This window comes from Poecilia mexicana, unplaced genomic scaffold, assembly GCF_051168715.1.
Source record: "Poecilia mexicana isolate PSO_F unplaced genomic scaffold, ASM5116871v1 scaffold_17, whole genome shotgun sequence".
NCBI lineage: Eukaryota > Metazoa > Chordata > Actinopteri > Cyprinodontiformes > Poeciliidae > Poecilia > Poecilia mexicana.
In genome coordinates, this window is record NW_028263386.1 from 8,144,561 (window position 1) to 8,169,575 (window position 25,015).

Genomic DNA, 25,015 nt, shown 5'->3' on the forward strand with positions numbered 1-25,015 from the left:
ATTTTGGGTTAAACTATAATGTATATTTGACTAAATATTAGCATATTCTCTATATTCTAAGGGTGAGTTTATTATATTAGACTCAGTAGAGTAGATAAAGTTGGTTGTCACAACTGACACACTACAGGTGCTGTGACTTCAAAGCTTACAGAGCTTTGAAGAAAGCTAGTATTTCATTACATTTGTAGATCAGAATTGTTTTTACTCTGTTTTGTTTTGCATTAAATACTTATACAACAATAATCATTTGAAAATCATATTGTTATTGAAAACTGAAGGCAAAAGCTTTGACTTTATTTAGCTTTCCTATGGAAAGCTGAAGTCATACAGCGGTTAGCTAAAACTGTTTGTCAAGAACTCGCATATGATTGGTTGAATTGGGTTTGTATAGGAATTTAAACTGCATCCTATTGTTTGCATATTTTCAAGACTATTAAAATGCTGTAAATTCCTTAGTTTTTGTGTTCTTACATAAAATCGAGGTAAATTATCACTTTTCCAAATTAATGCTTAAAATTCAGAGTGCATAGAAATGTATCCAATTTTGTATTGATTCGTTATCTGACAATAATAAAAAACTTTTTTTTAAAAGACAGTATCTAGTGGAATATTAATTTTTCATTAACAAATGCACACTGACCGAAAAACACAGATGGGTAATTAAGCATAGAGTTCCATAGCAGGATTTTAAAAAGTTGCAATTAGGAACAGACTGCTAATCCTGCTTCATGGATATGTAGGTAGATGACATCACAAGAGGTAGTTTAACTGAACAACATGATAGATAAGAGCATTAAACCCAAATCATGCATAATTTGATCATTTTTATACACATTTTATCTTCAAAATGTGTAAAACTATTACGAAAGTTGTAAACTAATATCCATTTAAGTAAATTGGAATGACGAGGTTTGTTTGTAGCACAAGTACAAAAGGAGCAAAATGGATACAAACTGACAAACAGGAAAACTTAATTGAAGTTGCATCGTTGTTGTGCCTTAATATCATCAACCCAAACCACGAACAGGAACTGGTAAGAATTTTTTATTAGGTATGATCTTTATAACAGCAGATTTTGCAAAACAGGAAATTGACAAAGACTTGACTGTACAACTGTGTTCCTATTGTTAAGGTAGCTGTGGAAGAGAGAGGAAAAAAAAGCATTATAGTGACTTTAACAACATTATAATGCTTATTTTCCTTAGATAAAATTTTCATTTGGCTTAGAATTGGGTACCACCTTTCATCTAATTTTGATTGATTGATTTACCAAAAAGTCTGACCGGTAAAAGTCAAAAAACATAATTCAAATTTTGCTACAGATAAAAATATTCTAGCCCAGAAGCTTAAGCATTGTTTTAATTAAGGAATGATTATGTAGGTATTTCCTAATTATGAACAAAATATAAAAGCGTAGAAACTATCACAACCAACCGCGGTCTCCCTTAAACATGAATAAAAAAAATAAAACATTTAGGCGTAAGAACTCAAAAGTACAGTGAAAATCCTCACATTGATAAAAGAAAGTCCAAATCCCCTATCGCTCGCCGATATAAATACACCGGAACTCACATTCCTCTTCGGCGCCACTATTCAGCCTGAGTGTGTAAAGAAAAGGTGATAATCATCGACAGGACGTCGGAATAAAGTCAGAATTTGAAGAGATGTTTTTTTTTTAATCCGCGGTGTCGCGTTAACGTCACTCTGTGGCTGCCTGAGTTCCCCCTTTGTGTTTACACATCCGGGTTTCCCTGTTTGCAGCCCATTCCCCATTTAGAAGCCATTTTGGACACAGATCAGTAACATGCATGTAAACCCCCGACCGACCTCCCCGACGCAGCGGTGCTACTATTCCAGCGAATAACCTCAAAAAACAGCGTCCTGACATCGATTCGGACGCTTCAACTGCTTCGTGGAGCCGTTTCCGATGCGAAATGCGGCACCTTTTCGCGGACTAACACCCCGGCAGTCAATTAATCGCTCCTTTTCTTTGCAACATTGTTGCAGCGTCGCGGCTATTGATACGCGTTGTGGTGGTGGTGGAGGAGGTGGTGGTGGTTAGGCTGCTGGAGGGACTGGAGAGGCCTGTGGTCGGTTTGATCCTGGACTGATGTTTTTGGCCAACCTGAGTTTTAATGTTCGCGAAAGAAAGAGGACGAAATTTCTGTCCTGTATTTAAAGCGGAACATGTCTTTTTCATGGCTGACTTGCTCACTTCTTCTGGGAACTTTGTGCGCAGGTAAGCAGCTGTTATTTTCTGTTTTGTTGTTGTTGGTGAACATGCAAAGGTTTCCCTTCGACAAAGATCGTAATTGTCTGAAATGTCGACCCTCGGTTAAACTTTACTGGCACTGCCATTCAGCCGGGATTTAAATCTCTGTCATAATCTTCTTTGACCGCTACTCTAATTTTCTCTCTTGAAATGTTTTTACTAAAAGGTGCATCTTTATTTCACCCAAAGCTTAAAATACACGTAACACGATAGTTCTGTGTTAAGAAGTTGAACAAATTTCCAAAATTAAAACTGTTGCTCGCCTTCCTCAACGGTGGCAGGAATAGAAGGCAGCAGCTGCATCAACATCCTGAAACCTTATACACTATAAAAAAGAACTTTGGTGGGTATTGCATTTTGCCCGTGGACATTTGTCTGTTTTATTCAAGAATATTAATTGTGAAATCTTAAATTCTAACATTCGCTACTTTTAATTTGGTAATAAATCCTACAATTGTTTTATTCACTATGGATTAGCCTTCCTTCTTACCATTTTTATAGTCCTGCATTGAATTTATCTAATTCTACTTACATTTTCTATGTAGAAATAAATCATTGCAATTCTGTGCACTTGGCTTGTTGAAAAGTATTCCATGTCCTGTTCACTCTAAAGAGCTGATTATAAGTATTGATCAAACCAAAACAAGTTTAATCAACCTGCTGTTAGCAGATATTTATTGGAGTATGTGAGCAGATTATATGATGCTACTTTTCTTTTTTTTATCAGCAGTTGAACATTCAAATACCAATTGTCCCCTTGGTGAGTACAAATTGATGCACACATTTCCCCAGTGGGAGCTATAATACTTTTTCTATTGGTGAAGAAAACAAACTTGTAATTTTTTTATTGCATTTTTAAATATAGTTAGATTCTGTTGTCTGGATTCCTTGTCTCAGTGCACAAACTGGGCGAATACGGCTCATTCTGATTTAGTAGCAGTGCTAATGCTAAAGTCAAACTTGCTAGCAAGCTGAGCTTTCACATGGCATCTTGGTAACAAAAAAGACAATGGTGTGACAAAAGAAATAATTTCTTGTGAAAGAGAAGGAAAATATATTTCAACTATGTTTTGGTTGAAATTATAACCTAAATGTTGTAATTTTAGGGTAGTTTGTCTCTTAATTTACTGTGATAGCTATGCAATGTTATGATCCATAGTCACAAAACAATTGACTTCTACTCCTTTTAAGTGAAACATCACCTTCTTTAATACGAAATATTTATTCATAATTGAAAACTGTGTCAAACAGTACTATATGTTAAACAAAAAGATCTGATATTTTTCAATGTAAAATTTAATGCTACATTTAAACAATGAGATGAAAACAAGCTCCATAGTTTGATAAAAACCAGACATTTTGTGGACTAATTAGGCATATGCTCATATGCAAACCTATTGAAAACCTCATTTTTAAGCCTTTTAAAGCTGTCAGCTTATACATATTTCCAACCAAAGAGTTCACCAAAAACTCTGTTATTGTAATAGATTGAAAAACTTAACTCATTCTCCAGATTTTATGCCTCATTGTCAGTTAAATGTTTCTTTTTTTTTTTTTTTGCATGGAAATACAAACTGTACAATCAAAATGATCTTTACCATCATTCATTTGAATTAAATTAAATTAGTTGGTTATGTACCTTTTTAACAATATGCTAGTATTGACATAATTTCCGTAGTGAAATCAAAATCCAATTTTTAATGGTTAAATCTAACATTATGTTTTGCGAGTGTCGTTTTCCATCTCTTGTCTTCATTTCTGTTCTGACTACGGCCTGTGCGCGAACCTGTGAAAAACACTTCTGTCAGGATTTCATTTATTTATTGTTCTTTGGTAAATCTGTGTTATTTGATCAACACAGAGAGCAGCTGATTTAGGGGAGAATTATTTTGGACTCTGAAGTTACCATTACACACCCTTGGAACCATGTGAACCAAGCATGGATGATTGTTTGTTTCTCCCTCTGTTGTTTAGTGAGTTTTTGTGGCCGTTTGCTTATCAAATATTCCCCTCTTGCCCCACTTGTGAATACACTATTCTGCCTCAGCTTAAGCTCAACAGATACATTTTTATGATCAGTACATTTCTCCTAGGGTTTTTTTTTTCTACAGCTGGTGTAGAAGCTGTTTTAGAGATTTAACTATCTCTGCCCCTAATACCTCCATGGCTTATAGACTGGGGCATGAAGAGTAGGAAGGATATATTAAGTAAGCTGCTTCTCCAGAATTCATGTTTGTGGTATAAAAACCCAGTAAAGTGGCAGAGGGGGAGGGAGGATTCGGGGGGAATGATCTTGTAGTAAAAGTCCTCTTGGATCACGTGAGCACAGATATCAGAAATGCCATCTCGGCTCAGCGGAGCATTGAGCATCACTGCTGTAAAAAGAGTGTAAATGAATGCATCTGCTTGGCTTTAATATCTTTTCTTCTGTCCCTCCTGTGTAATGAGCATGGTGTTTGGTCATTTCATGCATCCCCTGTATGATGGAATAAAGTCTATTGTGTGCTGCTGGACAGCTAAATGTGTGAATGTGTGTGTGTGTGTGTGTGAGAGTGAGTGTGTGTGTAATGGGTTGGTGGGGGTGAAGTTGGGGGATGGGCAGGCTCCTATAGGCAGGGATTTAAAGAGACAGGCTCTATTTTTTCCCTCTGAACAAAGATTGAGCCTGAATGTCCAAGCTATATTTCGACTGACGTTCACAACATGTCATCTGCTTCTGTACGCAGTGTGTTGAGTGTGTGTCCAACATCAGAGTCTGTAGGGACATTATCTACAGCTTTCTATTGTTGCATTTAGAGATTGGCTGCTCTTATCACATTTCAGCTGAGGTAACGAGAGCATTTATTTTAGAAACATGCCATTTAAAGAGCACATTATCTGTCCTTACAAACACCATTGCATTTTTACTTGGTGCCTTCTAAAAGTATTCACCCCCTTTAAATCTTTTCACGTTGTAACCTGAAAATTTAGTGTATTTTATTGTCGTTTTATGTGATGCACATGGTAGTGTTTAACGGAAGGTGGAGGGAAAATTTCATTTTTAAAATGTGTAGTGCATAAAAAAGTATGACATTCATTATTCATTTAGCCTCTTTGCTCTGCCACACCTAAATAAAATTTAGAACTAATGAGGAAATGGAGTCAATTTTGGTATAAATAAAGCTGCTCTGTGACCATTAAGACCAAGCAACACAGCTGCCAGATCAGGGTGAAAATTTCTACTGTAGGATTGTTTAATAAAGAAAACATACCGATCTTTGAATTAGAGCAACACGTTATATCAAATTATGATCCTCATTGCAGTATCACATTTGCAAAGAATAGTTTTGAATATCTTTAATACATTTGGCCAGTTGAATGTGCCTTTAATGGCCATATTGAATGTGGCTGAGGTTCTCATGGATAAAGTGACATGTCAAAATTTTGGCTCAGAAACATATAAAGTTATAAGGATTTCTTATCAATCAATATCAATAATTATGTTTTTTGTTTTAAATATCTGAAATACTGCTAAACTTTTGACGTGACGTTTTCTGTTTACTTCACAATTTCCTCTTGAGTTGCTGCACTCATTTTCTCCTTTCACTCAACTTCGTTTTTTTTAAACTATTAAGTAGTTAAGATGCACAGTGACCAAACTTGAAACTGCTGTTGCGTAAGTTACTCAGCAGGTTGTTGCTAGGTAACCAAATTGAGAGAGTTAATTGATGCCACCTGCCTTACTGTGCGATTCTGGATCAGAGTTCAGTGAAATTATTGAACATTCTGTCAGATGTATTTTCTATTGATATTGATCAAATGTCTATTGCAATATATGTGTTGTTATTGATTTATTGCCCAGCCCTAGTTCCTCAATATCATTGGATTTTTTTTTTCTTTTCTTTTGGGACATTGGATCGCCAGTGAATATTTCCCTGCCGTCCTGTGATAATCTCATGATACACTATTTATCCACGGTCATCCATCAAAACCGACAGGCTGTGAAAAGTAAAACTTAAACAGAGAACTGGCCAAGAAGACAAGAACTCAGGAGGAGTAGGAGAGTCTGTTGCCAAATGCGTACACCAAAAAAAGTAAAAGTTGATTCTGGAAAGTATTTGCTCAAGATGTCTGAATACAGATGCATGCCACATCTACACATTTTGCAAAGTTTTGTAGCATTTTCTGCACACTAACTTCAGGATGACACGGGGACACCTCTATAAGACCAATTTTAACTGAGGTTGCACATATGTGCTTTACAGGATTTTTTGCCCACACAATATATTTATATATATTTTTTTCAGATGCATAATGTCGTTTTGCAAATTAACACAAAGCTTTAGCCTGTTATAGCCGCCGGAGAGAAACTTGACGTGTGAATCAAACATAAACCGGAGATGCGCTTTTATTTTTGAAAAGAGAGCGCCATAACTTGTACTGTCGCGCATATTAAAATCGAGTGCAGGCTGGCTTTACTGGGCTAAGAAAGAGGAGGCTAGCTTTATCCCACTGATGGATGGGGTTTCCGATGCTGGCTGTCGGCTTCTAAACACTTCTGTTAATGCTAACATTACTGTGGGAGCGCTAACGATGTCATTTAAAATATTAGTTGCCTCTGTGAGTCGCTGCCGCTCAGCTATTTTTCTGTCCGTGAAAACCCGCCTACTCCTGCCTGGCTGGGGTCCAATCAGAAACTGAAATTTTAAGTTAACTTCCGTTGCAATCAAACTCTGTGAGAGAGTTTGACTGTGAATGTAAGAGAGTTTGACTGTGAATGTAAGAGAGTTTGACTGTGAATGTAAGAGAGTTTGACTGTGAATGTAAGAGAGTTTGACTGTGAATGTAAGAGAGTTTGTAAGTTTTGGCCCATGGGGCCTCTCACAAATGATAACAAAGTTCACTGAGTGAATACTTTAGAACATTACAGTAGGAGTAGTGTTGGACTGTATGCTAGGTTTCTATACAACAGCAGGCAGATCATTGTTCTATAGCTAATTAAATTTGATAATTTCTCTGAGCATTTAGCTTTTTTCTTCTCTAAATAGATCATTTAGTCAATGGGATTATGCTGAGCCAGTATTCAGCAACATTTTCTTAGCCCAGAGGAACTTATTTTTTTCTTCATTTTTACCACAGAGAGCTCCCAAAACTGGCTACGTGCCAGAGAGATGATCGTCTCTGCTCCACGATGTTTCGTTTGTAGCGCAGAGCGAACCCCGTGTCATTTGTCTCTGCTTCCCCCCCCCGCTGCGTTTCAGTTCATTGCGATGCATTGCTGACCAAGGCTTTCTGTCCACATCAGGGTACAGTCTGGGAGAGGTGGAGACCCGAGAATGTGTGTACTACAACGATAACTGGCGAACAGAGCGGACCAACCAGAGTGGATTTGAGCGCTGCGAGGGGGAAAAGGACAAGCGGCTGCACTGCTACGCCTCCTGGCTCAACTCCTCAGGGACCATCAAGCTGGTGAAGAAAGGCTGCTGGCTGGATGACTTCAACTGCTATGACAGGTCAGGTCAACACATTTGCATTTTTATTGTGGGGTGTCTGAGTTTTACCCAAATCAGCAGACAGCTGGGGCAGCAGAATGAGCATCTCCAGAATCCACATTTGGTCTGGGGGAAGTTGTCCTAACTCTATTGTTCAAACATTACGAACAGACGTCGATAGTTTCATAACAAATACAGATTTTTTGTATTTAGCTGGGAAGTTTCTATCTCTTTAAGCTTTGACATACACTTGTGTTGTGTTTCCAACATGTTTAAAATGCAGCTTGACTTGTTTTTTTTTTGTTGTAAATTTGCAAAGATGTAACAGCCCAAATCATTAAAAGATCAATTCTGTCAGCTCAGTATTAAAAACTCTGAGAACGTTTAAATCATTCTTGCTCAATTATGAGACTCGTAAAAATTATAGAATATGTGAGTCACTTTTAAAAGTGGGCAGTATTTTTGTTTTAGATGCTCTGTAAACAACACATCTCCCTCCTATTTCTGCCTTTGAATAATTTGACGTTATAACCTTATAGAGAATGGCTCTGTTCTCTCAACCAATCACTCCAGGTTTTAGTGAGATGGGAGAACTATTGGCTACAAATTACATGAAATCCTTGTTGCTCTGGTACATTAGCTTGATTTTAACATGTTGTTAATTACATTAAAATTACAAAGCCTTATTAAAGTAACTCTTTCCAGGTTGTTCTTCCAGCCCCTATTGAAGCTAGGCCTTAGCATGCATGCATTTCTCACACTGTGACAGGTTTTTTTTAATCAGTAAAGTAACAGTTATTCCTATTGTTTAAAAGCTGATACACTGACTATTACAGGTTACCAAAAAAGCATTTCATTTTGATGCTATAGGCTGCTCAAAGCAGTGTTTCTTTAATAAGAGTAAGGTATGGCACTTCTTTAGCTTCTATATCTCAGCTCTCACGTTTGTCTCGTTAGTAAGGTCAAAGTTATTCCTGTTTCCACCCCAAATTCAGACAAAACTCCAGTCACTCTGACACTTAGTTTTTTTTTATTGAAAAACCTTTTACATGAAAAATACCCAGGATAGGCTGAAAATCAGTTGGGTTACTGAAACCCAGAGTTTTAAAACAATCTTTCTATACCTTCATATATATTGCTTAGTTCAACTAAAACAATGTTTTTCATTCCAAAGGGAATTTGCACAACACAAATAATCTGTCCAGAACACAGTATGCTAAACGGTAAAACATAGTTTAATGAAATCTGGAGGAATTTTAAAAATCGAGTTCCTCGATTCATTTGATGAATCGTTGCAGTCCTAGTTTGAACTTCCTCCCCCCTTTCTCTGCTCTTTGGTCTTCTCTGCATCCATGAAGCCTCCTTTTCAACTCCTCTGGGATTTGGGGCTGTAGTTTTTGAGATGCTAATCAGCTGCTCCCAGTTGTGAAAACAATACATCGTTGCTATGGTTACACATCATAACAACTGTCAGAAAAGTAAAAGAGATGAGGGCAAAATTACAACAAGCTGCACAGCATTCAAAAACTGAGAGAAGAACTGTCCAAACATTTATAACTGTAGCTAACCTTTACGTAACTGTTCCGTTATCTGAAAAACATTTTGGTAACACTTTATTTGAAGGGGGGGTGAATAAGACTGTCATGACACTGTCATAAACATGACATAACACCTGTCATGAACATCAATAAGCCTTCATGAATATTTATGACTGTTGTCATAAAGCGTCATTCGGTAAATTATGACATTTTAATACAAAGTTGACATTATTCTTTATGACAACTTGACATTAACCAGGAAATCATTACTGTTTAAACTTTACCTTTAATAACATAAAGTTACCTAATTTTTAAAGTGCAATCAGTAATACTTTTATAACAAATTTAAATCAGTAATTATTTCTTGGTTAATGTCAAGTTGTCATAACAAAGACATTTTGAATAATGTCAACTTTGTACTAAAAGTGTCATAATTTATCGAATGACTCTTTATGACAACAGTTATAAATATTCATGAAGGCTTATTCATGTTCATGACAGGTGTTATGTCATGTTTATGACAGTGTCATGTCAGTCTTATTCAACCCCATTCAAATAAAGTGTTACCAACATTTTTTCTCCCTGGTAGGTTTAAGATCGGAAGTTGCTGTTAGATATTTTAAGCAAATAAAGAACAGGAAGCATAGAAAAAAAAATCTTGCCAGTAGAATTTATTATTGTATTAAAAGTTGTAGTTACTTGGAAGAGAAAACCTTGAACTCCTGGTTTTGAATGAAAACAAAAATGGCATCTCTGGGAAAGAGCCAGTTTCAGAACCTGTATAACGAGACTCTACCATCAGATATGCTTCTGATGAAACAAAGGTAAATGTGCTGCTACACATCAGCTTTACAAGACAGTTATGTTTGAAGTCTTTGATTCTACTTGCACAAGTTCAATAAGTTCGACTTGAGACAAAACACTAGAACAAGATGTGTGATTTGTAGCAACTAAATTAGATTTTTTTTTGTTTTGACAAAAAAAAAAAGAAATGTTTTACATAAATCAATATAAAATATAATAGTGCAGTCCAGGCTTGACTAGCCTGTATATTGCAGCTGTTAGGCTTGGCCCCAGTGGTTTAAAAATGGAAAATGTCACAAATAGAATAAAAGTCATATTTATCTTAATCAGTGTTTTTAAAAAACTGGAGTAGCCATCTAGTTTCTGACACGCAGTGACTTTCAGGTTATTCTCAGTGTTGGAAAGTCATTTGCGTCTCTTACTTTTTTTTTCCCCTCTGATACCTAAAGTGCTTCCGCAAAAATAAATGTGATCAAGGCTGCTTTAATGCCTTTCAAAACAGAATGTTTTCAAACAGCTCAGTGAGATGTCTCTATTTGATGACTTTGTCAATGTAAGAAGGAAAATCTTTTAAACATGAGTGTTGAACATAAATACACCATGCCAGAGTTCACGTCCTTCATACCTGGACTCATTTTAATAGGTTGTTGACATACTGACAGCAACTGAATAGTACTTGGTCAGACACTTTGACAAGAGTTACTGAGATGTTTTGTGCTATTTACATTATCTGATAGTCCACCAAAGGCATCCAAAGTCTCAGTTTGCGAACGAGAAGTCTGGTTTGTGTTCCTTTTGTTAGTGATCAGAGGATTTTATACAGCAAACGACAAACTCTCTTCTAACTAGTTTCAGTTGGCTTAATTTATGAAACGCCAAAAATGTATTTATTTTGGTCTTCCGTCATATGTTTTAGGCAAGAGTGTGTCTCTATGGAGGAAAACCCTCAGGTGTTCTTCTGCTGCTGCGAAGGAAACTACTGCAATGAGCGATTCACTCACCTTCCTGACTTGATTGGCAGCCGGAGCCGAGGTGAGTGGTGATGAAGCCCACCTACGCACAGTGAACGCTGCTGTTGATTATAACACATCGCTTTTGGGCCATAGTGCTTTATTATTACGCACTTTAGCAGCTGCTAAATGGGGCAGTGGTTACAATATCCACTTCTTTGCCAATGTTGTCAGATTTTTATGGTGATTTTCTGTTTTTTAAAGACTAAAGTTGATCTTGAATATACATTGTATTTATTATATATATATTTTAATCATTTTTTTACTCCCAGTTGACAATGAAACAAACTGATGAAAACTAGGTAATAAATATGGAATACCAACATTTGAGTTTTTATGCTGGTAAAACTCTTGACTGGGATGTTGTGATCTTTAACATAGTGACTTATTTCACCTTTTCGATTGATTGCTTTGTTTCTACTTCTTAAATTCGTCCTGCAGCGTAGTAGATCAAAAACTAATATGAAACATCTGTGCTGTCATAATAAGCATATTTAAGATGCTGGTGTGTATTTTAGTTTTTGTACTTAATCTTGAATTACACAGAAGCTACTTGAATCCGTCACAGATGCATGTAAGAATAGGCTGCTTCTCTGTACTGAGTCATTGTGCGTCACTTCATTAAAATCAGTATGTATGCTTGAAAACTCAGTAGCTTTGAAGCGCCGTAATATCCCACGCTGCATTTAATCAGTATAATATGGTCTGCATTAGGATTGTAATTGTGCTCCATTTGAGTCGCTCATATTTGATGTTTTCAAAGCTGCAGTCTCTGATTTTCTTGACAGCGACAGCTTCTATGGTTACGAGAGTAGTAGGGCTGCAGCTAACGATTATTTTACTAATCGAGTATTTTATTGATTAGTCTGATGACTATTGGGATATAAAAAAGGACACATTGTGCACATTTTTCATTTTTAAGTTTATTTATTTATATTATATAAAAATAAGCAAGTAATTCAACTGCTTTTTAAAGTAAGAAAATAAACATTTCATTGCCTAAAATACAAAAGCAAAATTTCTTTAGTCTGCAGTTTAACATTTGTAGCAAAGGACGGTTAGAACATATTTACTGACAAAGAAGTTTTTTTGTTAACTTCAATGGAAAATGTATACGTTTTGTACAATTATGCTACTGACTGTGTTGCTCTTTCGGCAAATAGCCTTAGCGATTATGCAATAAATGCAATAACGATTATTTCAATAACTGATTCATTACAATTTATCCAGCTGATTCTTTCAGCTCTAAACGGTAGTTTCCACTGGTCAGTTAAATTTTCCTGAGCATGTAGGAGTGGACAATGCAGATTCAGTGTTTAACCAGGTCACTCCTTGTCCCTGCTGACATTTTCATATGGAAACTTTTGCTTCAGTTCTAAGTTTATGCTTGGATGTTTACTCTTAATTTGACTTGTTTGAGAATTTGGCTCATAGACAGGCGCGGAGCTTTAGGTGGGGCCCGGGCGGGTGCCCATGGGGGCCCGGGTCTGGAGGTGCCAGGGAGGGAGGAATGGTTTGAAGTCGCTTTAATGTCTGATTATAGACGGAGAAAGTTCACCCTCACCTGTTCTCAGAAAGGTGTATGTAAAGGTACTGTCCCTCAATGGAATATATAGTAGTCAGTCCCATTGACTCTTTCACTCACGGTTTAGCCAATGTGCTTCCAGGGTAAAAATCAAACGACAAACACGTGAGGGGCCCGGTAATTGGCCCTGCCCCCCGACCCAACGCTGACTTGTTCCACTAGTGCTCATAGCTATTTTATTGCAGTTCCATTCTATCCTGCGAGAAAAAAAAAAAGAAAATGTTGTTTTTCCAGTTTTTTTTGTACAGTGTGCAAAAAAAATGTACAACATTTTGTACAACATCATAACATTTGATGAGTAGTATTTCAGCTCCATTCCTGCTCATTTCTTCACCAGATGCTACAGGAGTTTATGGTCTTCTCTTCTGTCAAAATTACTATAAAAGTTGAAAAATATTTTAGAAACGCCTCATTAGTGGAAACAAAAGGATTTTAAAAAAAATTGGCTGCTGCATACATCGCATTTGCTGGTGGCCTAAAAGCACAGACAGTACACCATCAGGTACCTAGACTTTTTTAAAATTTTTTATTTGTATTGGTGCTTTAGTTATGGTGAGCTTGCATTCCCTGCAGTGTAACTGATGCATTTAATTTATAAGATAAAAGGTTCTTACTGTTTCACAAGAAGTTTTATTGATTTTTTTACACCCACAAGCTGTATTTGGTTAAGGCATCCAATGGGACAGCCCAAGTAGATGATAAAAAAAAAATATATAATCCTGGGTTTAGTCTGAGATGATTAAAAAAATACCTGCCAGAAATCTGTAATGATGACGCACTTATCTGTTGGCTAGTTTGAACATCTCTAAGTGGTGATCAGCAGGTAAAGCACTGAGTTTATACTGAAAGCAAGCCTGCAAACTCATCAACAAACAGAATTTAAAGAATCTGGTTTTGAGTTTATATTTTACAAAATCCAATAAATGTCATGGACATGTGATTGGAATTAGAAAATACTTTCTCTATAAAGGAAACTGCACCAAATGTTCTGCTTTCATGGCCAACGTCTGCTACATTCCTACATTAATTTATTAAATTAGTTTGCGAGCATTATGTTCTGAGAAGTCTGTGTCAGTCTCGGCCACCTGCGTTTATTATCTCCAAGACGCGTAAGCTCATGTAGCTTTTTGGTGACAAAAATTAAATATCAACGATTTATTAAATGTCAGTCGATGTTAAAAGTCATTTTTTTAATCAATAACATCTCCTCCTTTCTTTTAAAAACCAGTTCCCGTTTTCTTTGAGGGAGGTTTGAAAGGCTGTCTAAAGCGGCAGGTCATGTAGCCGACACTCTGAAATTGCTCTGCTTGTCGCTTGCAGTGAAAATTCGGCCTCCGCCCCGCGTGCAATCAATGCTCAACGTGTTGGTGTACTCTCTGCTGCCGCTGTGCGTCCTGTCCTTGGCCCTGGTTCTGGCGCTGTGGATGTACCGCCACCGCAAGCCTCCTTACGGCCACGTAGATCTGAGCGAGGTGAGACGGGCCACTCTCTACTCTGACTTTTTATAGAGATTATTGAAAATGTCTAAAATATTGCGTAACTTGCTATAGGTTCTTTATATGTAGCCCATTATATGTGTTTTAATGGGTTTAGTTGACTTTAAACTTGTCTGTTTCTGTGATCAGGATCCTGGACCGGTCCCCCCATCCCCTTTGGTGGGTCTGAAACCACTGCAGTTGCTGGAAATCAAAGCCAGGGGGCGCTTTGGTTGTGTTTGGAAAGCACAGCTAATGAGTGAATATGTTGCCGTAAAAATCTTCCCAGTTCAGGTACAATTGAATACCAAAATGCTGAAATTTTCTAATAAATTTTTGATTTTCCATCCCTGCGTATTAAGTATTAAGCCTGTGGTGACAGAAGGATTTATTTGAACCAAAAATCTCTGAACACGAATGCTTGTTTCTGCAGGATAAGCAGTCATGGCAGAACGAACGGGACATCTTCTTGACTCCAGGGATGCGACATGAAAACATTCTGCGTTACATCGCCGCAGAGAAGCACGGGACCAACCTGGAGGCAGAACTGTGGCTTATTACAGAGTTTCATGAGAGGGTGAGAATTCAGTTTTCTACCTCTTCATAGAATATAAGCAGACTTCTACATGATGAAGAGTTACTGGGCAGTTTTATTTCTTACCTCATAAAAAAGCAAACTAAACTTTCTAGGGAAGATTTTTAATTCATATCATTTGTGTCAGGAAAAACGTCAGTTGTGTTCTGATTTATGCCACAATCTACAAGTTTTTCTAAAAATATTCCTTTTTTTTTAAGTTGTCAGGCACATTAATTTGCTTATTTTTTCTTAAAAAGTCGCTGAAATGGTACATTTCTAGGTTACATAAACACCTTGTTTTGCTGTGAATATTATTATTATTATTATTATTAGTATCTATTGATTTAGATACCTTTGCGTGCTTGTAACGATTAAATATATCACCATTTCTGGTTAATTTCTGCCTCATTTTGCAGTTTATTTACTTTGCAATGGTGCAGGCCAGTGATTAGAATATCATCAAAATGTTATTATATTTTACTAATTTAATTCAAAAAGCAAAGCTAATGATTTATACAGCTTCTGTGTGCACAGACTTATATATGCTAAGCATTTATTTATAATGATTGCAATAGCTATTACAGCTAAATAAACAAAAAAATCAGTTGATCATACACTTAGAATATCACACAAATAAAATCAGTAAAATAATTTAAACACTGCAAGGATATGTTCTGTTAGAGGAAGACTGCTTGTCTGACAGTTGTCTAGTAAAAAGTCATCAACACTCTTAACAACAAGCCAAAACCTTTCACTGGTAAAGATTCTGGTTGTGTCAAAGTATAAAGAAAACAATGTTGAGCTGCATATAGGATCCATGGAGTGTTTCAGTTGGCTGACATTTCTGTGTTAAAAATCCAGTACTTTCTGACGTTATGTTATCTAACAGAGAAATGAACTTTTCAATTTTCAGAAACTTTAATCCATAATCGGCAAAACTAACGAACATAAATACCTCGCATTTTGTAATGGATTCATGTTGAGGGTTCACATTTTTTGAGTCGAGTTCTGAAGTAAATTGACTTTCAGGTGCGATCCTTTTTCATGTAGATACATCTTGAACATTTGCTAGCTCTTGGTGGGTTGAACAGTCTCTCTTTGTGGCTCCACTTTTGACAGCTCTGCAGCAGCAGTCTGTTTCGAAACGGATTAAAAACCCCTGTGTGTGTGTCCGCACCTGACCTGTTGACCTTTGGTCTGTTTTGTGTGAGCAGGGCTCATTGACGGACCACCTGAAGGGCAACACTGTGACCTGGACTGAGCTGTGTCACATAGCAGAGACCATGGCCCGTGGCTTGGCCTACCTCCATGAAGACATTCCCAGCTACAAGGGGGAGGGGCCCAAACCTACTATTGCACATAGGTAAGAAAAGAAAGAAAGAAACTGACGAGCACTATTTCAGTTTAATGGATGACATGCATTCATTCCTGATGTGCTCTCATGCAAAGCCCTGTTCTTTTAACTTTTAATCTTCTACGAATGCTAGGTTTTAAGGACCCGCAGTTTTAAAAATGCATGTTTGTACATGAAAGTGGAGCAGCTGTTTTAGAAACACTACAAAATGTTCTAATGGTTGTTTGGGTGCATTGTAAGTTTAAGTCGCACCTCAAAGTCCTTGTTACACGGAGCTACACAAAGTCTACGTCCCCTTTTCAATCATAGATTTTGTACACTTCTCAATTCAGCTTTTATGATTCATGCTCAATGGTGTGAAGCATGTCGCATGCACCTCTCAGCCTCTCTTTGCTACCTGGAATAAGCCTTTGTAATTCAATTGGTTGTTAGGCTAGAATATGAATAGTATGCTGAACTGAAGTCAAGCAAAAAAAATAAAAAGAAATGGTGCACAATAGGTATGTATGATAACCTTGTGTAAAAATGCCATCATTTCAAAGCAGAACTTGATTGACACAAAAAGTTAAATAAGTAGAACATGAACATTTATTCAACAGAAAAGCAGCAGTTACTGAGAATGCTGCTAAAAGGAAATTACAGCATTATTACAGCTATAATAATTCTAATATAAAACAGACATGTAGACATCTGCTAAATTGATTTGCTCTTGCTCTGCATGTCAGGTTGGTTCAAACATAAGGAACAAAGCACATTTTTGTGTTTTATTGGCAGGAGAACCGTTTTTAAAATCACTTACTGACATGTGATTTCTTTTTGACTTGGCTTGGTGTAGTTTTACTTTTTCATTGTTGCATCTTTCTCACTAAGCTGAGAAAGTTAATGACAAAGTGGAAACGGTGTCAGAGAAAATGCATTGTCTTTGGAGAATCGTTAGCCTGATTATACTTGAGCCATGCTCACCATCTTCTTTTTAATTTTGTATTTATTAACAACGTTATTCCCACCTTTTGACACGGGACGTTGTATGAAAGTGTCTAGACTGCAGTTTTTCAGATGGTATAGATGCAGTTTTTCTTAAAAAAGGAGTTAAATATGTCTTTATGAAAAGAAACAGATACTAGAGTATTAAAATTACACTCACTCTGTTTGGTCTACTTCTGTTGGAACATCTGATCAGAAATGGAAAGGTTATTTGGTTGCATAATTAGTTTTGTTATGAATTGCTCCAACTGCATTTGAGAAAACTATTTTTTCAACTTCTTTCAAATACAATAGTTACATTTCTCTTACCATCTCTGTTGGATACAAAATTCTGCGCCGATTTGTTTCACATGAATCGCTTTTCTCTTCTCTGTTTGACATATTTCGGGATTCATCCCCTTTAAATCTCTGATGGTTCCCGTTTGATTTATTTCAGATCAGATCTTCCCCTTTCCAGGTTGTCCTTGAATGATTTGTTTCTCTCTCTGAAAGCATCTGCATTAAATTATGTGACTGCTGTGACCAAACACCTCCATTAAAAAAGGCATTTTAATGGCTGCTGTGAAATAAATCCTCCAGGGACTTCAAGAGTAAGAATGTGCTACTGCGAGATGATTTAACTGCAGTCATTGGGGACTTTGGGCTTGCTGTGCGATTTGAACCAGGAAAGCCTCCTGGAGATACTCATGGCCAGGTAGGATGAACTCTATGTTGGGTTTCTTATTATTGTCACCACTATACATGTAGTCCAATTTATTCATACCCTTGAAAACACAAACTTCAGTGTATTTTTATTTTTTTTTTGGAACCTCATGTGATAGACCACTACAAAATGGTGTGTTGCTTTCACACGTTCATTTGTGGGACCACGTTTTGGCAATATCTGTCTACCAGCTCTGTAGATCTCTCTCAAAAAAAATGCAGTTTTGGCCAGCCTTCTTTGTGAAATAGAAGATCTCTACAGAATGTAGAATCATTCCTGCTATTCAAGAAAGAGCTTCCTGTTGTTCCTGTTCCATAAAGGTCAGACTTGGTGGAGTATGAAACTATTAGTTGTCATGTGAACAGATTGTTCCACCTGAGGTGTGGCTCTCTGCAGCTTCTCCAGAGTTATTTTGGACGTATTAGCTGTTACTCTGATTAAGGCTAGTTACCTGACCTGTGAGTTTCAGGTCAGGTCATGACCAAGTCTGTATATTTGCAGTCCTGCCAAACATTTTCTGTTGTGATGTACAAAGCTAGAAATATTTGATTCACTTACACATTCTGTTCATTATACATGGGGCTGCTGAATTTAATTTGTCATGTTTGACTTTATTTGAGGAAATTAAAGCAAATTCTGGAGAAGTTTTTTTTTTTTTTTAACCCTTCAGATCTTTGTTTGTAAAAAAACATGGAAAACCAAGTACAGGGGCATCTTTATAAATTATTATTGGAAATTAAATTTATTCCAACAACCCAATTCGTTAAGTAAAACATATTATATGTATTAATTACACACAGACTGATGTTTCAAAGCCCTTTTTCTGTTACTTGTAATTTTTTCTGCTGACAGCTGGTGAAAACACATTTAATTTCTTAGAAGATTAGAAAATTACATCAAACTAAACATTTTCATAAAGAAATGCATGCTTTCTGCTGTTTTCAAAAGGCACTTTTAATCTGACAAATGAGTCTGATGGGAACATTTATTCTAATTTGAGATGTACCTGAAAGCACTAGAAATAATACCATAATAACAAACATTTAGGATTGTGCTTACCACATGAGTACTTTTACAGTGGACTGTATTTGGAGCACCTCTTACTCATTTTTTGTACATTTGGTTGCTGTAATTCGATTTTTTTATATTTTATTTTTTTTTCATGAATCATTCAAACGACTTAAATTATTACAGAATGGGAGCATGGAGGAGTCTGACTCCCAAATGCTGGATTATAATTTGCAACAGGTCTGTTTCCAGAAGAAACTGCTCTCATTCAGACCATTTGAAATGCATGTGTTTGTGAATTTGAAGATTACTGGAGTCCGTTCTTCTTTTCAGGTCGGTACGAGGCGTTACATGGCTCCGGAGGTGCTGGAGGGAGCCATTAACTTTCAGCGGGACTCCTTCCTGAGGATTGACATGTACGCCATGGGATTGGTGCTTTGGGAGCTGGTGTCCCGCTGCTCAGAGACAGACGGTAAGTCAAACAGTGCAGGAATGTTACTTCACCAAAGGGTGAAAGGTCATCTTGCTTTAGGTGGTATTGGCAAACAAGGGGTTTGTTTTTATTTTGTCTGTGGAGCTGTCCAATCAGGGCCAAGGACTCAACGTTAGACGTATTTATTCTCTGTTCTGATGGTTGTTTCTTATGCTTCCACTCTATCAGCCTGTTGTTTCTCCTCAGGTACAGTTGGCGAGTACATGCTGCCGTTTGAGGATGAAATAGGTCAGCATCCTTCCCTGGAGGACCTCCAGGATGTGGTCGTGCACAAAAAGATGCGCCCAGCCATCAAGGACTGCTGGCTCAAACATCCGGTGAGTAATCATGGAAGAATTTCCAACTCCAGCACCAGGATGTGCTGCATCCGTATTTCCAGTAAATCTACTTAAATTTCACACTTCTCTGAACTCGTTATGTTTTTGTTCATCTGTAATGAATGGACTATTAAACTCATGAATGTACTACGGGTGTAGCAAAATTTCCCAGTACATAAACGTCACAATATGCTGTCACTCCAACTGCAGATGCTGCCAGCACGATTTTAATTACTGACGTTTGAGCATTATGACCCCAGTTAGTCTCATATTTTGAAGAAACAAAGAACATGGTTTTGAAAAAGATTATAAGCATTTAGTATTTTACCTAAAATAGATGGGGGCTGAACCAATGACTAGTTTGTAAGACGCAATATTACGGTGTGGTGAGTGAGAGCTATTGTGAGCCCTGGACGGTAAGGTAAGTGCTCTCAGCTGGACACTCGGCTTACGATGCTTATTTTGAGGCATAAAAGGAAGTTGTGTTGATGGAGTCTAACAAACATGGCGTTAAGCTGGCTGACAGTGTACAGGCACCGTGAACACTCATTTCACAAGTTGAAACTTGTATATGATAGACGTTCATTATTTAGAGTGAAATATTTTAAGCCTTTATTTACATGTAATGTTGATGATTATGGCTTACACACAGTAGAAACTCCAAATTCTACCTCATAAAATCATAATATTCATAAAGGATAGTAAGCCACAAAAATTTAATTGCTGAAGAAGTAGGAATAGTGCTGTGACGGTTATAGATGGTTGAGTGGAAGGAAAAAGTTGGGTAAAAAAAAAAAAGGTCTGACAGGGATAACCACAGCCTTAACAGGATTGTTGGAGCTTCACAAGGATTGTCGCCATGGGATTCTGGATCGATGCAGTAACTTACGTAAAAAGTTCCAACCAGCTGTTCATGCATAGAAATAAACAGTTTTCAGAAACTTGACATTTTTAAGATGTTCTTTTTATTGCTCTTCTGTATGTTTTCCGAGACACAGAAGGTTTTTTTTTGTTATATCTGTTAGCAATGATTACAACAAACACTTGAAGTATTTCACACTGGGTTGTAGTATGAAATTCACTTTCTGAAATAAGTGACAAAAAATGTAAACTTTTTTTATATTGCTTTTCTAGATGTACCTGTAGGTAAAAGTAAAACCTTTTCGCTATTAAGGGCTTGAATAGTGCTTAAGCACTGGAAAAATACTGCAACTGGCTGTTATCCACTAATAGCACAAAAGTTAGCATCTGTTGTGTAACATCCAACCAGGCCTGTAGGACCTGTAGTCGTTTTTACCAAAGATGCCACTGAAACCTCCCGCTCCGTCTTCGATTGCAGGGCTTGAGTCAGATGTGCGAAACCATCGAGGAATGCTGGGACCACGACGCTGAGGCACGACTGTCAGCCGGCTGCGTGGAGGAGCGCATCAGCCAGATCGCCAGGACGATAGGCAGCACTACCTCAGACTGCCCCGCCTCCATTGTGACGTCTCTCATCAACGAGGACCTACCTCCCAAAGAGTCCAGTACCTAAACGGGTGACACCTTGCCTCACCTGAGCTCCTGACTTTTCTTTGTTTATTTTTTTATTTTATTTTATTTTTTTGTTTTTAATTTTCAAACCCAAACTCAGCGGATCTTCGTTAATATTTAACAACTCAGTCCCACCTCCCTTCCCTGTCACCCTAGCAACTTATATGCAGCTGCTATTTTATCTCAATACTGGTATTTTGTTTCTGTTTAATTGTTCCTTTGTGTTTACTAACGCATCCATCTGCTGTAGTTGAAATAGTAATAAGCTATGCGATGGGCACATCCTACACCCACCTCTGTGTGAAACCTTAAACGTCATCAGTACCGCATGTACTTCTTTAACGTTTTAGTCTTTTTCTTTAATTTTCATTTTTTTCTCATGAGTTGCTGTCTTTGTCGGAGTTCCCGTCTGCGGCCAAATTCTGGAAAAACCTTCGCTCCAAACCTCAGACGACACGCTGCACACCTCGGAGGAAACATCGAGACTGTTAAACAAAAATATATTCATCTTCCTCAGGGGTCGAAGCTTCTCCACTTATACATTTGGAGAGTGCTCCCTTCTTTCAGACCTCTGAATTCTTCAGGATGAGATGGAGAGAAAGAGAGAGAGAGAAAAAAGAACGGAGCACAGCTTTTTTCTTTTTAAAGGGAGGGAGCAAAATCCGAACTGAGCAGTCATATTGGACGTTTTGGACTTTCTGAAGATTTCGGGCAGATGTCTTGTCCTTGGAACTACCTCTCAGGTATCCAGCAGGCTTCTTTGGAACATTTCTATAAGTTGAGAGCCAAGCTATCCAGCTAGCTAACATGGACATATTCCTGGATTATTATTATTATTATTTTTTTTTTTAATTGCTAAAATTTAGAGTTACTCCTTTGCCAGTGCCAGGGGCATTGACGGATGCTGTCTGGAGTTGCAATGTTACACATTCTTAATTTTATCTGTATGCATTTGTGTGCGAGCGCGAGAGAATCTGAATGATTTGAGACGGAGTGTGTGTGTTTTTAAAGTAAGGACGATGAACAGGTAATTGAGGGTTTATCCTTGTGATTGTCATGCATTTTTTTTTTTTTTTTTTTTAGTCATCTGTGTTTGGTTACTAGACTCAGTCGGACACGGGTCCACAGATACCTCAGTCACTGTATGTCATGCAAGGAGAGCTCAAATTGGTTGCCTTTGTCTCAAATGCAATGCCATAGTTGTACCATAATATGAATACCATACATTGAATGTCCGTTATGCTGCTGTGACTATTCCAGGATACTCAAGGATTTGTAGATGTACATGTATTGTTTGTTAATGTAACACTAACTATCCATGATTTTATGTGAGGCTAATAACCTGTTTTTTTGTGGGTTTTATTGTTTTTTTTTTGTTTTTTTTTAGTTTTGTGTTTTTCCTTTTGACTGGGTAAGCCTTCAGCTGCTTACTCTTCCAGACTGACCTCAGATATTCTGACAAGTACCTCAGGCTTTTTCTACATGTATATCGAGTTGTGTTAATGTATTTTATTGTGTTTTAGTAGTCGAGAGGATTTATTGCAGGTGGGTGGCCTCTGTCTTTATTTGGATTTAATTTTTTCCATTTTTGATAGAACCTGACCACTTTTCACAATGTATATGCCCTACAAATGTAAAAAGAAGAGAGGCAGATTCCTGTAAATATGCTTATACACACAGACGCCTAATACTTAAATATTATTTTTCTTTTGTTTTACATTTTATATACAGGGGCATCTTGATAAATTTGAGTATCTTCGAAAATTCATTGAATTCAAATAGTGAGGCTCAGATATTATTAAAACTCACAGAAGGAAATATTTTATATTTATATTTTAATGTTGATTGTACATCACAGCCAATGAAAATACAAATTGTAGTTTCTCAGAAAGTTTGACCACTACATCAGTAATAAAAAATATTTTTAATAGGCAGTGCAGTACATTCCCTCAATACTTGGTCAGGACAGCCACTGTGGCAATCTGTGCATCCTTTTTCTGCTATACGTTTTCCTTCCACTAAACTTTCCATTATTATGCTTCCACACAGGACTCTGAACAGTCAGCTACTTTTGCAATGACCTTTTGTGGCTTGCCCTCCTAGTGGTGGAGTTTCAATGACAGTGTGCTGAACATCTGCCAAGTCAGCAGTCTGCTCCATTATTGTGTTGGCCTCAACGTGGCCACAACATTTCTGTATTAAAATTAAAAATCCTAAAGGCCACTAAAGAAAATGTCTGTTCAGTGTTTTATCCAAGCATTTTAATGGAAGGAAAGAAAAATGTTTTTAACCTTAAAAATACTTTTATTGATTTTATGCAACGTTTTAACTTTCTGAGAAACTAGCGTTCAAGCTATAATAATCAGAGTTAACAGAAATGAGCAACTAAATTACAAGACTGTGTAACAAACCTATAATTGTGACATTTTGAATTGAATTACAAAGATACTTTTTGATTATATTCCAATTTTCTAAGATGCACTTGTAAAGAATCAGGGCATTTGCAGTTCTGTTACAGAAAGAGATTTATTGACACTATTGCTACCAATCCATCTAAGTTATCTAGCCCTGTGGTTTCTGCTAATTTTAAGAGAAGTGTTGCTGATATCAGTGGTTTATGATATTGACTCATCTTATTTAGAAGTTGTGAGGGTGGCACTGGCATTTAAAAATTAGCGTGTATATCACCAACAAAAAGAAAATCGAACAAATATTTTTATGGTTTGGTGTGGCGGCTTCTGTGATTGGCCACTTGTTTGAACAGTATTGCCTCAATAGTAACCTGCTGATGTGATGTTCTGACCTGTTAATAGTGATAGTTTAGCCACGTTGGACAACACACAGGCTCATGTGTTGTGCTTTGATTAGTGGTGTGGAAAGGTAGTGATTATTTTTCTTCCTTTAAAACAGTGGTCTGTAGCTCTTGCTGATGTGCAGTTTTGGTAAAAAGGAATTCTGGGGAAAATAATCAAGTCGACACTGAACAATGTTTTTGAGTGTTTTTTTTTTTTTTTTTTTGGGAAAACCATCATTGTGTTTGTAGCCACATGACTGACTGATGCAGCACCGTCGGGATTCACGCTGACAGTTTCCATGTGCATGGTTCCAAGGGTCCAGCAATATTTACTATACAGCAATAGTTGATAAACTCAGCTGTGACTTAACAGTTATCTTGTGCAGATCAACACAGAACAACTCCTCACACCTGGATCAACCTCTGATGGGCGTCTGTTGATGGGCAGTACAAAGAAAACGAACCCAGGTGTTTAAAACTTTAGTGCGGAAGCTGAACGTGGCCCAGGTGCTTTTTTTTTTCGAATCGTGCCAGGCAAACGGCGCGTCATGTGGTTAAAATCTGCCATGACCGCTTGTTACCTCCAAATGCTGTCTTACACCCAGCTCTTCTGAACCGAAAAAAACCATGTTACCTCATGCAGTATCTTTAGTAACACTAACACGGAGTCAGTCTCATCTTCAACAAAAAAAATATATTAAAAAAGTCAAGTATTGTGTATATATTTACTTGCTAAATGTAAAGGGTTTCTTCCTTTTCATGTGTGGATCCTGTGAAAGCAAAATCATAGTTTTTATTTTCTTTCTTCATTTGCAGTCGGCATATTTTTATTTTTTTTCTCTTATAGTGTGAACGAATGTTGGAACTATGTGACCTTCCCTGTTTATGTGAATTGTGTGTGTGGGCGCATGTGTGTGGTTGGTTGGTTTCTTTAAATCGGTATGAATGAAAACTATCTGTGCATTGAAATGCTTAGAACTATAAACTAGATGAGAATACATTCATCTTTTTGTATATGAAAATAAAGATAAATCCTGATAATACAGTTTAGTTGTATTTATTTTTTGAATTTGATTCATGATTAACTGTGTGACGGT

General features: G+C 37.1%; 1 protein-coding gene across 1 annotated transcript; it reads left to right on the forward strand.

Moving 5' to 3' along the window:
* Nucleotides 1-1,114: 1,114 nt before the first annotated feature.
* LOC106933669 (activin receptor type-2B) lies at nt 1,115-24,963 on the forward strand. The gene is made up of 11 exons (XM_015013061.2): nt 1,115-2,239; nt 7,557-7,764; nt 11,002-11,117; nt 14,001-14,152; nt 14,306-14,449; nt 14,589-14,732; nt 15,947-16,095; nt 17,650-17,764; nt 19,115-19,253; nt 19,461-19,591; nt 20,931-24,963. Exons 1-11 carry the CDS (start codon nt 2,188-2,190, stop codon nt 21,123-21,125), a joined length of 1,545 nt encoding a protein of 514 aa, XP_014868547.1. The 5' UTR covers nt 1,115-2,187; the 3' UTR covers nt 21,126-24,963.
* The last annotated feature ends 52 nt before the right edge of the window (nt 24,964-25,015 follow it).

Coding starts and splice junctions, on each gene's coding strand:
- LOC106933669 (XM_015013061.2), top strand. CDS start 2,188: ATGTCTTTTTCATGGCTGACTTGCTCACTTCTTCTGGGAACTTTGTGC. Junction 16,096..17,649: donor AAACCTACTATTGCACATAG/GTAAGAAAAGAA, acceptor TAAATCCTCCAG/GGACTTCAAGAGTAAGAATG. Junction 19,592..20,930: donor ACTGCTGGCTCAAACATCCG/GTGAGTAATCAT, acceptor CTTCGATTGCAG/GGCTTGAGTCAGATGTGCGA.